General features: G+C 34.5%; 1 protein-coding gene across 2 annotated transcripts in view; it reads left to right on the top strand.

Moving 5' to 3' along the window:
• LOC110020330 (purple acid phosphatase 18) overlaps positions 1-7,870 on the top strand; it is a 9,031-nt gene extending 1,161 nt beyond the window's left edge. The window contains exons 2-5 of one of the 2 annotated variants that reach the window (XM_020718392.1): positions 4,904-5,603; positions 6,547-6,735; positions 6,816-6,904; positions 7,470-7,870. In XM_020718392.1, coding sequence (XP_020574051.1) covers positions 4,965-5,603; positions 6,547-6,735; positions 6,816-6,904; positions 7,470-7,689 — 1,137 coding nt within the window. In that variant the 5' untranslated portion in view covers positions 4,904-4,964 and the 3' untranslated portion in view covers positions 7,690-7,870. The remainder of the gene's footprint in view (positions 1-4,903; positions 5,604-6,546; positions 6,736-6,815; positions 6,905-7,469) is intronic. The other variant, XM_020718391.1, reaches the window with a different exon arrangement.
• The last annotated feature ends 5,881 nt before the right edge of the window (positions 7,871-13,751 follow it).

The following is a 13,751-nucleotide window of genomic DNA, read 5'->3' as shown; positions in this document are numbered from 1 at the left end:
AATACCGATTTCATCTATATATATATATATATATATATATATATATATATATATAAAGCATTTAAACAAAGAAACTGTGGTGGTGGTCTAAGGCATAAGAGGTAGTGGCAACATGCTTATTTGAATCCACCAACCATCTAGCATTGAATATTAGAACCTAAGAACTCAAATTCTTAGAATTATCATAGTTGGAGAAAACCAAATTATCAAAGATTTGAGGATTAAAGCCACAACCAATTGATTTGCTTAGCTAGAATGTCTTTTAACTGAATTTCATTGTCAATTTACAAAGGCCATGTAGTCGTACGCGACATGTTTGACTGAGCATTACATTTCCATAGAATGTTTTGTTCTAGACATTCAATTTTCTAAGAATGGAGCAGTCAGCCATGGCTGAGAAAATAAGCAAATTCAGTAACGAGTTTAGAAGTACCATTTGAACAACAAAGCTGATCCGTTCACTAGCTCAACAATTAGTGTTTTATATAAATGAAGAAATGGATATTTTAAACTTTGTAGTAAAGATTGGAACCCATGAATGAAGAAATGGATATTTTAAACTTTGTAGTAAAGATTGGAACCCATGAGGTATTAGGATCCCATGTGCAAACTAATTTTAAAGAATTTTAATGATGACTTAAATTCACTTGCGAGATGATTTTCAAAAATTTTGTAGAACTTCAACAGACGCTTTGCCACTACCTAAATAGGCATGAACAACTAATAAAAAATCATTTGGAAATAATAAGTGTCATATTTGCATTTCTAAGGGTTAGTCTAGTATGTTGGGAGTAGGGCTTATTGTTCCTTTTCATTTGATGTTCAAGAGAGAGGAGAAACTTTTGTAGCATACCAACAATGGAGCCAAATCAATCTGTGATTGAGGCATTAATAGGCACAATAAATGATGAATATCTAATACCATTTGTATTCTATGAATTCAAAATTAGAAGGAAACTTAATTGTTTGCCACACCTCTATTCAATCCCAACCTAGTTTCTCATAGGCTCGCACCTTGTTAAATCTTGCCAATATATGATTATGCCTATCTTGATGTGATAAAGAAAATGCTATGTCAGGAGATGCAAGAGTATTACTAAAAGCACTTTAGAGTATTAAAGCAGAGTGTGCACTGATATTAAGCTCAATAAAAGTGGTAGAGGCCCACCAAATAGAAGTTTCACTGTGATTTAATGTTAAGAATTGCATAAAATATTTGGTTTAATATTGCTTAGCTTTTTGGGATTTTTTATCGCAAGAATAAGAGTAATAAATGCAGAACACTAATGAATATGATTGATATCTTCATATTAAAATATTGGATCACATCACACACGTGCCCCACGATATTAGCGATATCTAAGCGCCTTGGAGTTTTTTTTTTCAAAAATAATCAATGATATATGTTTTAGGGATGATTAAGAAAGTTTGCATGTTGAAGCTTACAGAGATGAATCAGAGTGAATTATAAATCTTAAAAAAAATAGAAAATGCAACTTTTGTTGATAGTGATTCATTAATAAATGTGGATGGTGAACTTATTATTTTTGGAATAATCGGAAAGAGATATATCATCATCCTTAATCTGTCTGAGAGAATTACATCATTCATCTATAGTTGATCTTCTAGTGAAGCTTGAAGTTTTATTACCTTCCCTACGAAAGACGAGCATTTTCTCTTCTGGGCAAATATATATCAAATCAGACTTGAAGATTAGACAGAGAGAAGTGGACAACTAGGATTTCAGTGGGACTATAAGAGACGAAGTACTCAATTCTATTTGAATTTCATTCTATTGCTTGCCGAATTGTTGAAAGTTGGCATGTTTATTGAAAGAATCAAAATTATGATTAAAGGTCAACACATATAACTTTTACCTTGAATGAATGGGTAATGAAAATGTAGATGCAAATTATCAATTTTAAAAGGTTTAGAGAATGAGAAAGTAGAACATTGAGTCAAAAGCAGTAGCAGAGAATGGATGAAACACAAGGAAATGTTGGACATTGGACAAAGGTGATTCATTTAACCAACACTGGCTTACAAAAACTTAATTAATTCCTAAATTTAAGATTTCACTAGATGGTTATTACACCGAGTATCTTTTAATCCTTGAAATCCTAAATAAGTCCCTCTACTTGATAAATACTTAAAAATGAATGGTCATAGTGAAATCCCCGCCTGCCCATTTGTCTTTTTTATTCTAGAAGTATTTGAAATTCCCTATAACTACATTAGGCTATTTAGAATAGATCAACTCAAGAAAGTAAGCACACAAAACCATCCAACTTTCATATCATTAGTATCATAAAGAACACCCAATGAGCATGTTTCATCAAAAGACATTTTAAAAGTATGAAGACTAAAAGTTGGGATTGTACTTTTTATAAAGACTTGAAATATGTTAGTACAAGAACAAATATTTGTATTCTAATATTTTAAATAGGAAAATTTCAAAAATTCTAGTATTAATCTAGCCTTCATTATATTTCATTTAAATTTAAATTTAAATTTTTTAACCAACTACAAATTCCTTGATTTATTTACTTTTTTCATTTTCTTCTTAGAAATTAACTTCAAATACTTATTTAGGCAATTCTACACATTTTTCTAAGAGCACTATTAGATGATAAGATTGTGTCTATTACTGATGGTGGATTCTAGAGTTATCTTATGCAGTGGTGCGAAAAATTTATTTGTGATGATTGTTAGATTATTTTACACGGAATGTATCAATTATGTTTAGATCTACTCGGCGAGAATTAGTTGAACAATTCTTTGGAGTCAATTTTTATTTTTTTAAGCCGAACAAATTCATGTGGGATTGCAGCTTATTCTAGAAGCTTCGGGGCCGTTTGGGATCACCTTTGATTTTGATTTTTGATATTTAATTTTTATTTTATTTTTTCATATTTTTACTTGAAATAAATTATGTTTGGTATTTTATAATATGTTGTGGTGTCTTTAAAAACACTCGGTATTTTTAAAAATAAGTTAGTTTATTTTTTAAAACAAAAAAATTGAAAACATTTAAAAAATTCACTAAAAAAATAAAATTAAACATAAAAAAAAAAAAATAAACAGAAGTTATCCCAAACAAGCCCTTAGGTTATCTAATTTCTTGGATTGGTTCATTTCTTGCTTGTGCCTGCGGTTTCAATATTTTTGTCACAACTCTATTTATGTGGGTTTTGGTCAATGGTGATTTTGTATGGATGATCTCATGCTTATCTTGTGATGTTTGAGGCTCATGATTTCTTTGTGTTCACTTATTTCTTTCACTTGTATTTCGACTGAGAATTTTGATGGGTTGGGTTTGATCAATTTTATTCAATTAATTTGATGATTATAATTCTCAGATTTCTAAGATATGTATTTTACAATTACAATTTAATGATAATTTCCTTTCCTTGTGCTTATGCAATGCTTGGTTGTAGATCTTTTGAGTGTGGTAAGTGGGGATTATCTGATTTCTGAGGAAGCCAATTCCAAAATTATTTCTAATTTTTTTATGAATTCCTTATGGATTTTTTTTTTTAATTATTGTTGTAGTTTGTTTGACTGAATTTGATTTAAGTTCTTACACTATGGATAGCTAATTGTTGTGTAATTTTTCTTTGGTCATATGAAAAAGATTTTTATATGATTTATCATTGAGTTGAGACTTAATTTTTCTTTGGTCATATGCTTTATCATTGGTTCAAAATTTTTAGTTATTTTTTTATATTGGCTATCGTTAAATCATCATTTAGCTGAATTTTGTGTGTTTTTGGCTTTCATCAAAAGCGATTAATACTTATTTAAATTGATGGTGCATGAACTACCAATTTTGATTTTTTATGTGTAATGTTTATGCAATGCATCATACAATAACGTTAAAAAATTATAGATCTTTAGATGTCAAGCATGCCACTCATTATGAGGGACATGGACAAAAAGTGCTTCCATTGCGAAAACTTATCAGATAGAGCTTTTCCTGATAAAAGTAGGAAGATTGGCCATTAAATTTTATCATTTTATTTTATAAATTGCTTTACATTGAAGCCATTTTTCTTGTTTGTTTTGTATCTTACTGGCTGTCATGGAATAAGAGTAGGAATATTTCTCTGTTAAAATTATAGTCACACACCTACATGCGTCCACTTGAGAAGCCGGGCTTGGATTGTTCCAAACAGTAAGGAGTTTTGACATCCAAAATTATCTTTAGACGTGTTAGTTGGTCCAGGTTGACTTTGCTAAGATTGGAGATGAAATGCACCTAATCAAATCATTACCATCTTCATAAGTCGACTCAGTTTTGTTCTCATAAATCACCTGTCATTTTAAGTACACATTTGGGGTAATATATTTAAGGGCCATTTACATATATATACCACCTAATTCTTATACATATCTAACACCTAAATTTTACTTTTTACATTTATACCACCCAAATCTTTCATATCACAAAAAAATACCGCTATTTTAACTTTTAAAAAGTATTATATGCCTTTTTTTTCATAGATAATGCGGCATATATGTTAAAATTAAGTTTAGGTGTTAGATATGTAAATACATAAGAATTGAGTGGTATTATGTTAATCTTCCTATATTTATTTTCCCTTCTCTATGGTAGACTCTTATTGCCTGATCCACATAAACACCCCAGAATAACTAACCCAATGTTTCCTTGTAAAGCTAAGGTGATGGTTTTACAAAATTATGCCACAAGCTCTGTTATAAGGTTTCAATTCCAGTACAAAACTACAGGAATGTGATTTTCTTCATGAATGATAACATATAGCGATCACTGCAATACTTTGGTTAATCTCATACTCTCATTATCTTCACTGCATCAATAATACTTCATGAAGAGTAAAAGTCATCTCATCTTTTAGATATCTTATTTCTTTTCTTACTTCAGACCACTATAAACAACCAATGTTCTTCTTCAGGTTCACATTTCTCTGTCCGGAGAGAAACACATGAGGATTTCTTGGGTCACCGAAGATAAATCTCTTCCCTCATTTGTTGAGTATGGAACATCATCCGGCCAGTACACAGAATCATCTGAAGGAGAAAACATGTCCTACAGATATCTCTTTTATAACTCCGGGAAGATCCACCATGTCGTTATTGGACCTCTTGAGGATGATACAGTGTACTACTATCGTTGTGGTGGGCAGGAACCAGAGTTCCAGTTCAAGACTCCTCCTTCTAAATTCCCATTAACTTTTGCTGTAGTTGGTGATCTTGGTCAGACTGATTGGACTTCATCAACACTAAGGCACATTGATCAGTGCCAATATGATTTGCATTTACTACCAGGAGACCTTTCTTATGCTGATTATCAGCAGCACTTGTGGGATTCATTTGGGGATCTGATACAGCCGTATGCCAGTGCGAGGCCATGGATGGTAACCGAAGGGAACCACGAGAAAGAGAGTATACCATTTATTAAATATCCATTCCAGTCATATAATGCGAGGTGGAAGATGCCTTATGAGGAGAGTGGCTCCACTTCAAATCTCTATTATTCTTTTGAAGTTGCAGGTGTTCATGTGGTTATGCTTGGTTCTTACACAGATTATAATGAAGATTCTCACCAGTATGTTTGGCTCAAGGTTATTTTCTTACTCATTTTGTTTTTGGAAATTTGCATATTTAGCACAGAATTCATAGTATTTACATTTCTCATAGCCTAAACTTTTTTTGACAGACATAGCACTTTAATGCTTTAAACATATGAATGAAAATGTGTATTCATTTTTAAAAATTGATAATTGTGCTATTTTTTATGAGATATTAAATATTTGAGGTTGTGAGTGTAAATATAAAGGTTTATGTGTGAGGTATTGTACATAAGAAACTCACTTATATATTTTTTCGGCTTTTACTGGTGGAATTGATTATATGGGATGATTACATTTACCTAATTTCTGCAATTATAGGGAACATAGTGGACAGTTATTGTGATAAATATGAAGGGAAGATGCAAGTATATCATGTGAAATCATGCACCTCGTTATAACTTCCTTTCCATTTATTGTAGGGGTCACTTTCATCAGCATCATCATTAGCCGCTCCCAAATTTTTTAGACTAGCTTTATGAATCCTCATGCATCTCTTAGCATTGCATGTCGTGCTAAATTGATTTTTCTCAATTTTTTATTCAATTTCTAATATCTTACTCTTTGTCTATGTATTTTACTCTTAATAATTTTATCACTAATTTGTCTTCCACCTGTGAGCCCAAACCATTATATTCTATTTTTTCATACTTTATCTTCTAACAAGTGATGCTCTTATAATCCTTCTAACATCATTATTTTCCGATCTATCTCTTTAGTTTTAACACAGCCATTTTCATGCTTTCTAACTATCCATCTGAGATCCAGTAGACATTGAACTTTCTTTCCATTTTGGTGGGATTTCTTCTACAGAATAACTTATTGCTTGATATCATACTCTTATAATATTTTGCGGGCTCACTGCTACCCCTTATTTGCTTTTACATCATTCAATGCAGCAACATTAAAAGTGTATGCAAATTTTTATCATAAACAGGCTGACCTTGCTAAAGTGGATAGAGAAAGAACACCATGGCTGCTAGTTCTTCTGCATGCGCCATGGTACAACAGCAATTGGGCTCATCAAGGGGAAGGAGATGATATGATGGCTGTAGTTGAACCGCTGCTCTATGCTGCTGGTGTGGATATTTTGATTGCTGGTCATGTGCATGCTTATGAAAGATCGGTACGTATGTTTAATTTTTTTCAAAATTAGTTTCTGAACCTTGATTTGTTCTTTACGTATCTACAACTTATTTACAACAGGAACGTGTCTATGGTGGTCAATTAGACTCCTGTGGTGCCATACACATAACCGTCGGCGATGGAGGTAATAGAGAAGGACTGGCTCAAAGGTAAGCATTGTATTCACGACTGTTTCCGACAGAAAAACTTGTTAGATTGTTTGTTTCATCATACAAATGTTTTTCTGTATTTCATGTAAATTAAATTGACACATTTTCTACAGGGGCTAGCTAAATCATGCTTATACTTTTAAGCACAGCCTATTAGAATAGAAGGTTTTGGCACCTGTTGGTACTATAAGTTCATATGATTGATACATGTGTTGCTTGTGTGTGCGCTTGCGTACCAATCTTTGTTGCGAAGGTTTAGTTAGATTTTCGCTTATAAGGTTATATGAGCGGGGATGAATTGCGTAGATTGGTGATGCCTCGTGAAGCTCGGAGAACCTGAACCACGAAGAACTACAATTGGATGAATCAGTAAGTCGAATCAAAAGATGGAAGACGAGAAGACCCACAGGCCGAACCCTTAGCCCTAGACTTGGCTATATATGGACAGAGCTCGGCTGGCCACTTTTTTTATATTCTCAGCAGTTTCTAACAAAACTTGTTAAAGTTGTATATTTTATCATACAAATGCTTTGGTTTTATTTCACTAAAATTTTATTATTGACAGATATCAGTACCCGAAGCCGACATGGTCAGTTTTTAGGGAAGCCAGTTTTGGACATGGAGAATTGATGATTGTTAATTCAACTCATGCGTTATGGAGTTGGCACAGGAACGAGGATCATGAATCACTTAGTTCTGATAAGGTTTGGATTAACTCCTTGGCCGGTTCTGGTTGCTTGAGAAGTGGAAGGCTTGATTTGAGCAAGATTCAATTAGTTCCTTGAAGCTGGAATCTATATTTAGTGATTCACAGGAGAGGTATAGATTGCTCATGTAAAGATCACTTTTTATGCAATGTTTGATAACTTGTATACTATGTATACGTTTTGTTATACAAATAATAGCACATTTAATGCTATTTAGTACACATCAGTTATACAACTGATAGCACATTTAATGCTGCAGTTCTCATATTTTTGTGCCAGTAATTGTTCAAAACTTCAAATTTAAGGCTTCCTCAGCCTTCTCACTAAGATTTCTTTTGGGGGGCATTTGCATACATACATTCCAATTCCTATGTATATGCATAATCAACATCTAAATTTTACTTTTTATATTTCTACCACCCAAATCTTTTGTCACATCAAAAAAATAATTATTATAAATTTTAAAAAGTTAAATATACCATTTAAGTTCATAGGTAAAGTGGGATATATGTAAAAATTAAAGTTTTGGTGTTGGATATTGTTGAGAATTCAAAATCATTTAGGGTCCTATTGGTAAAAAAGAGTCTTTAAGAAATATAGTTTTTATTTGTAAAACATTTTAATATCTTATTTAAGCCCAAGTTATGAATGAAATGATCAAGTTTTGAACAATTCTTTTCTTTTAGTACCTGAGCTTAGCACTACCCGCCACTTTTCTCTCTCTCACCCGTCAACTCTAACATTAATTGCCACCTCTCTCTCTAGTCCGCCGTCATCCCTCGCACTCCAGACTGCTGTTGCCGTCCCCCTCTCTCTCAACTGTGGCTCTCCTTCTCTTTTCCTAGTTGGCTACTGCCTAAGGAAGTTTTTGTCCGCCAGTTGAAGGTGCTCGTGTTGGGCGAGTGAGTTGATATGAAAAGGATATTGATCTTGATGATGAGTTAGATCAAAACCAGGTCAAAGAGGAAGAAAGTTGCTTGTGATATGTAGGATCTTTGACAAGTTTACTGGTGATTGAGGATATAAGAAGACGAAAATAGTGTGGGAGGTAAAAGAGTGGAACTTCTTGGAAAGATGGATCCTGAAATTCTAAAGGTCTTGGTTTGGCTCATACAGAGAGCTAGTGTCTTGAAAGGACCACTACTTCAACACATGCTTCAATGCAGATAAAACTAGATCTTCCTCTTTTGGATCTAATTCTTGATGGACCAGTCATGTATCTAACTTAGTCACGTCAGATTGAGGCGGGTTTACTAGGGAAGCGACTAAAGGGGTATTTGATCGAGGACGAGCTAAAGAGTGACAGTGCTAAGGGGGATAAGTGGAGGACCACACAAGCCTTAATCTACACTGGGCTACTCAACTCGATGGTTTGGTCAATTGCATTCTCAGTAGATGACATTCAAATAGTGAGGGACATCTGGGCAAAGTTGAAGTGGATTTATGATGAGACAGAGAACTACATAAGGGTGTTTTAGATTCATCGTTAGATAAAAGAAGTGGTACATGGTGATAGATTGATTTAAGAATACACCTTAGATATGAAGCGATTGTGGGCAGATCTTGATATTTTTTCACTGATGTTGAGCTGTGGCGATCCATAGTGAAAGAAAAGGGAGATCTTTACATATATGAGGACTATGTAGTTTCTGACCTATCTGAACCTGACCTTTGATTAGAGAAGATCACTATTCCTAACTCAGACGACTATTTCTTCACTAGTTGAGGCCATTGCTGTGATGATGCAGGAGGAGATTAGTTTGAAGCTGCATATTGAGTCAAGTGGACTTATAGGAGTGTGATCAGCTTTGGTTTCCACGAGCTCAGGTATGATAGGTGTCTTGGGGTGAGACTCGCAAGTGCTACAATTGTGGTAAAGTTGGGCATCTAGCAAGACCTGTCCAAAGCCACATAAGGAGAGAGAAACATGTAGATGTGGATAGGGTAGGTGCAATGGTTGTGGTGGTTGAAAATGTGGAGAAGGGGGCTACCAGGAAAATCTGATGGTAGCAAAGGAGAAGGGAGAAATATATGTGTGGTTTTATCAATGATGATTATGAGTGACTGGAGTTGTTGAAGAGGAAATAATAAGCAACATGAGATGGAACTGAGGATGCTTCCAACCAGTCATCACTAAGTAGTAACATTGCAACTTTTGCTCTCTCTGACAAAAGGTGCTTTTGATACACATGCTCCCGCCTGTATTTTCACTACAAGATCATCAGGATGAATAGTAGATTCTGGTGCATCTTAATATGTGACAGGTACTGCTAAAGAGTTTTCTTTCTATACTTTACTAGCAATAACAGAGTGCATGCAGACTATTGATGCTACAACACAGTTTGTAGTCGGTAAGGGTACAATGAGGGCTACCAATTATATGACTTTGTCTAATTTTTTCCTATTACTTTTTTTTCCAGTGAAACTTCTATCCATTAATGACATTATTCTCCAACTAAAATGTGATGTTTCTTTTGATATTCCTAAAGTGATCTTTCAAGAAAAAGAGATAGAACAAACATTTGAGACTGGAACGTGACATAATGGACTCTAGTACTTGGACCGAGAGGTGATGGACTCAACTTTGACAATAGAGAGTAGAATAAGAGAGAATCTAGGAGTGTGGAGAATGTGTTGCTACTACATTACAAACACATGTGACACACTTGTTTAGTTTATTGAGTCGGTTGTATCATTCTTCGTATGAAAAGACAAATAAGCAAAAGCTTGTTTGTGATAATTGTGAGTTTGACAAGCTTACTATAAGCTCTTATATTAGTTTTGAGAATAGGAGTTCTATTATTTTTGACTTGAAACATTCAGATGTTTGGAGATCTTTTTATACAAGTTCCGTGAATTGATATCGATATTTTGTGACCTTTATTGATTTCTTTTCTCATGTTTCTTTATTATATTTGATGAAAAATAAGGGTGATATGTTTGCTTGCTTTAAATGCTTCCACATGGCAATTCAGATTCAATATGGTGCAGTAGTGAAGGTATTAAGGTCTGGTAATGGGATGGATTGTACCAACAAAGTATTTGGGGAATACTTATCAGCTCAAGGGATACAACATCAAACTCATACATAGACATTGACACAAAATGTAGTAGCAGAGAGGAAGAATAGATGAATTCTAGAGATAACCCGAAGCATGATGATTGCAATGAATGTCCCAAAGCACTTATAAGCGCAAATAGCTTTGGCAACTCTTCAATTGATCAACAGGATACCCTTGAGGGTGTTAGATTAGAAGTCTCATTGTCAGATGTTGAAAAGAGATAATAGCAGGATCTTCCCATTGAAGATATTTGGTTGTGTATGTTTTGTGAAGGATAACATGCCATCAGTAGGGAAGCTGGATCCTAAAGCTATGAAATGTGTATTCATAGGTTATCCTGCTACCCATAAGTGGTATGTTTATTATCGCATGATAGAGAAGGGACTGTTTGTGAGCATAGATGTGTCGTTTAGAAAATCTGAATCGTACAACACCCTTCGATGATTCACTAGACATTGAGATATGAGGTAGGAGTGAGTAGCAATGGTGAGAGAGTGGTACAAGTAGGAGAAATGTCTTGTCTTGTGATGTGGGATGAATCTGTTGAGATCCAAAAATGAGGAATGTGAACCCAGAGGCGTTGTGATTCAGGCTGTATGCTCGGAGAAGGAAGCAAAATGAGAGAAGTTCCTTGTCCTGTTCTTCCCCGACTCTTAAGACACCTATACCATCAACCTCTGCCTCAGAACTCCCAGATGATATGATTCTTTCTCATTCTCCAAAACTCACAACTTTAAGGAGGATCTCTATCAGCAATGGGAGACGTCCTTCTGATCGTTTTGATGGAAATATGAAATAACTAAATTTGTTTCATATTTTATCACCTTTTTATGGAGCATTCACTACATCTTTGGACAATGTCTCTATACCCAAGTGTTGGCAGTTTGCTAAGGAGGATCATAAGTGGAAAAAATCTTTGCATAAAGAGTTTAGGGCTCTCGATAAAAAACCAAACATTGGAGATAATGCCACTACCAGTGGAAAAAAAAATATAAGTGGGGGGCAGTGAAGTAAACTTAAAAAGGAAGGGTGGAGCGATACAAAGCATGATTAGTGGTGAAAGGGTACAGTCAGACATAAGACATTGACTATGACGAAACATTTCCACTAGTAGCAAAGGTGAGCACAGTGAGGACATTAGTTTCTCTAACAGCGACACCAACTTGATGTGAAGAATGCATTTCTTTATGGTGAGTTACTGGAAGAAGTATAAATGGAGATACCCTTAGAATTCAATACAATCCAAACAGTGGGTAAGGTGTGTAGGCTCAGGAAGTCATTTAATGACTTGAAGCAGTCTCCTTAAGTTTGATTTGATAAGTTTAGAAAAACTATTGTGAGCATAGGATATCATCAAAACAATATAGATAATATAATGTTCTTTCAACAACATGAAGGTTGCACCACTATACTTGCTATGTATGTTAGTGACATCATTCTCACCGATGATGGTGAGGGAAATTGCCCAACTAATGGTATGATTGGGCAATGAATTTGAGGTGAAAAATCTTGGATAGTTCAGATACTTTCTTGGGATTGAAGTGGCTCGTGGACTTGAGAGGATGGTTCTGTCCCAGGGAAAATATGTACTAGTTCTCCTCACGGAAGCACACATGCTAGGGTGCAAACCTACAGTCTCACCAATTGACCAAAAGACCATGTTGAGTGCAGAGATAGGAGCACCAGTTGATTGTGAGAGGTATCAGAGATTGATGGACCGTCTAATCTATCTGTGTCACACTTGACCCAACATCTCTTTTGTAGTGAGCGTGGTGTGCTACTAAATACTTGATTTAAGGAAGCAAAATATGAATGCAGTGTATCAGATTTTGAGATACTTGAAGAGTGCACCAAAAAAGGGGCTGATCTTCAGGAAGATTTGTCATGTAGACATTGAAGGATTTTATGATGCTGACTAGGCGAGCTATGAAGATGACAGTAAATCCACCTCAGAAAACTGCATTTTCATAGGGGCAGCTTGGTCTCTTAGAAGAGCAAGAAACTGTCTGTAGTAGCAAAGAGTATAGAGCAATAGACTTAAGAGTCACTGAGATGATGTGGCCGAGAGCCTTGTTGGTCGAGCTCAAGGTGGATCAAGGAACTCAAATGAAGTTGTAGTGTGACATCAAGTCAGCAATCAACATTTCCAGCAACCTGGTGCAATTCGATAGAATCAAACATGTGGAGATTGATAGATTCTTCATCAAGGAAAAAATTGAATAACACGCACGCTACTGGAGCTAAGTCATGCTAAGTCATGTAGTCAGTGGAGAGGAGGTGGCTGACTACCTCACTAAAGAACTTAGTTCATTAGATTTGTTTAGGTTATGTGACAAGATAGAATCGGTGGATATCTTTTGCCTATCTTCAGGGAAAGTGTTGAGAATTGAATCTTATTTAGGGTCCTATTAATAAAAAATGGAATATTTAAGAAGTCTAGGTGTTTATTTGTAAAATGTTGTAATATCCTATTTAAGCCCATGTTATGTTATGAATGAAAATATCAAGTATGAACAATTCTTTCTTTTGATATGTAAGGACATAAAAATTGAGTTGGTATGTATGTAAATCTTCCTGTTTTTATTATTGTTGGTCCAGTGAGCATCGCTGCTTGAATATTGGTTTCAATTAAAGTGCAATAACAAGCATTTAATTTCTATGTTATTCTACCAGGATAATGTAAATTAATGCTTAAAGAAGGTCCCTGTTATATATGTGACAATTTAATATATTATTATTGTAATTAGTTTTAATAGCAGATGTTATATAATTAGGGGTGTAAACGAGCTGAGCACGAGCGAGCCCAGGCTCAGCTCGTGTTCGGCTCATTTGCTTAACGCGAGCCGAACACGAGCCGTTCACGAACAAAGAGTCGTTTTGACAACCCTAATTGCGTAGTCATAAAGTATTAAAGATTATGGCAAAATTTAAAAACTTTTGTTTATATTTAAACATCATTTGAATCTAATTTAATAATTTTTATTTCTTTTCTTAATTAATACTTTTAATTGATTATAAATCTTTGTAGCTTTGTAGTCAATTAATTTTTTTAAAAATATTACTCATCAAAGATATTAT

The sequence above is a fragment of the Phalaenopsis equestris genome, unplaced genomic scaffold (genome assembly GCF_001263595.1).
Source record: "Phalaenopsis equestris unplaced genomic scaffold, ASM126359v1 Scaffold000094, whole genome shotgun sequence".
In the NCBI taxonomy this organism is placed as follows: Eukaryota; Viridiplantae; Streptophyta; class Magnoliopsida; order Asparagales; family Orchidaceae; genus Phalaenopsis; species Phalaenopsis equestris.
Note: the sequence above shows the minus strand (reverse complement) of the source record. Positions and strands in the feature narration are given on the sequence as shown.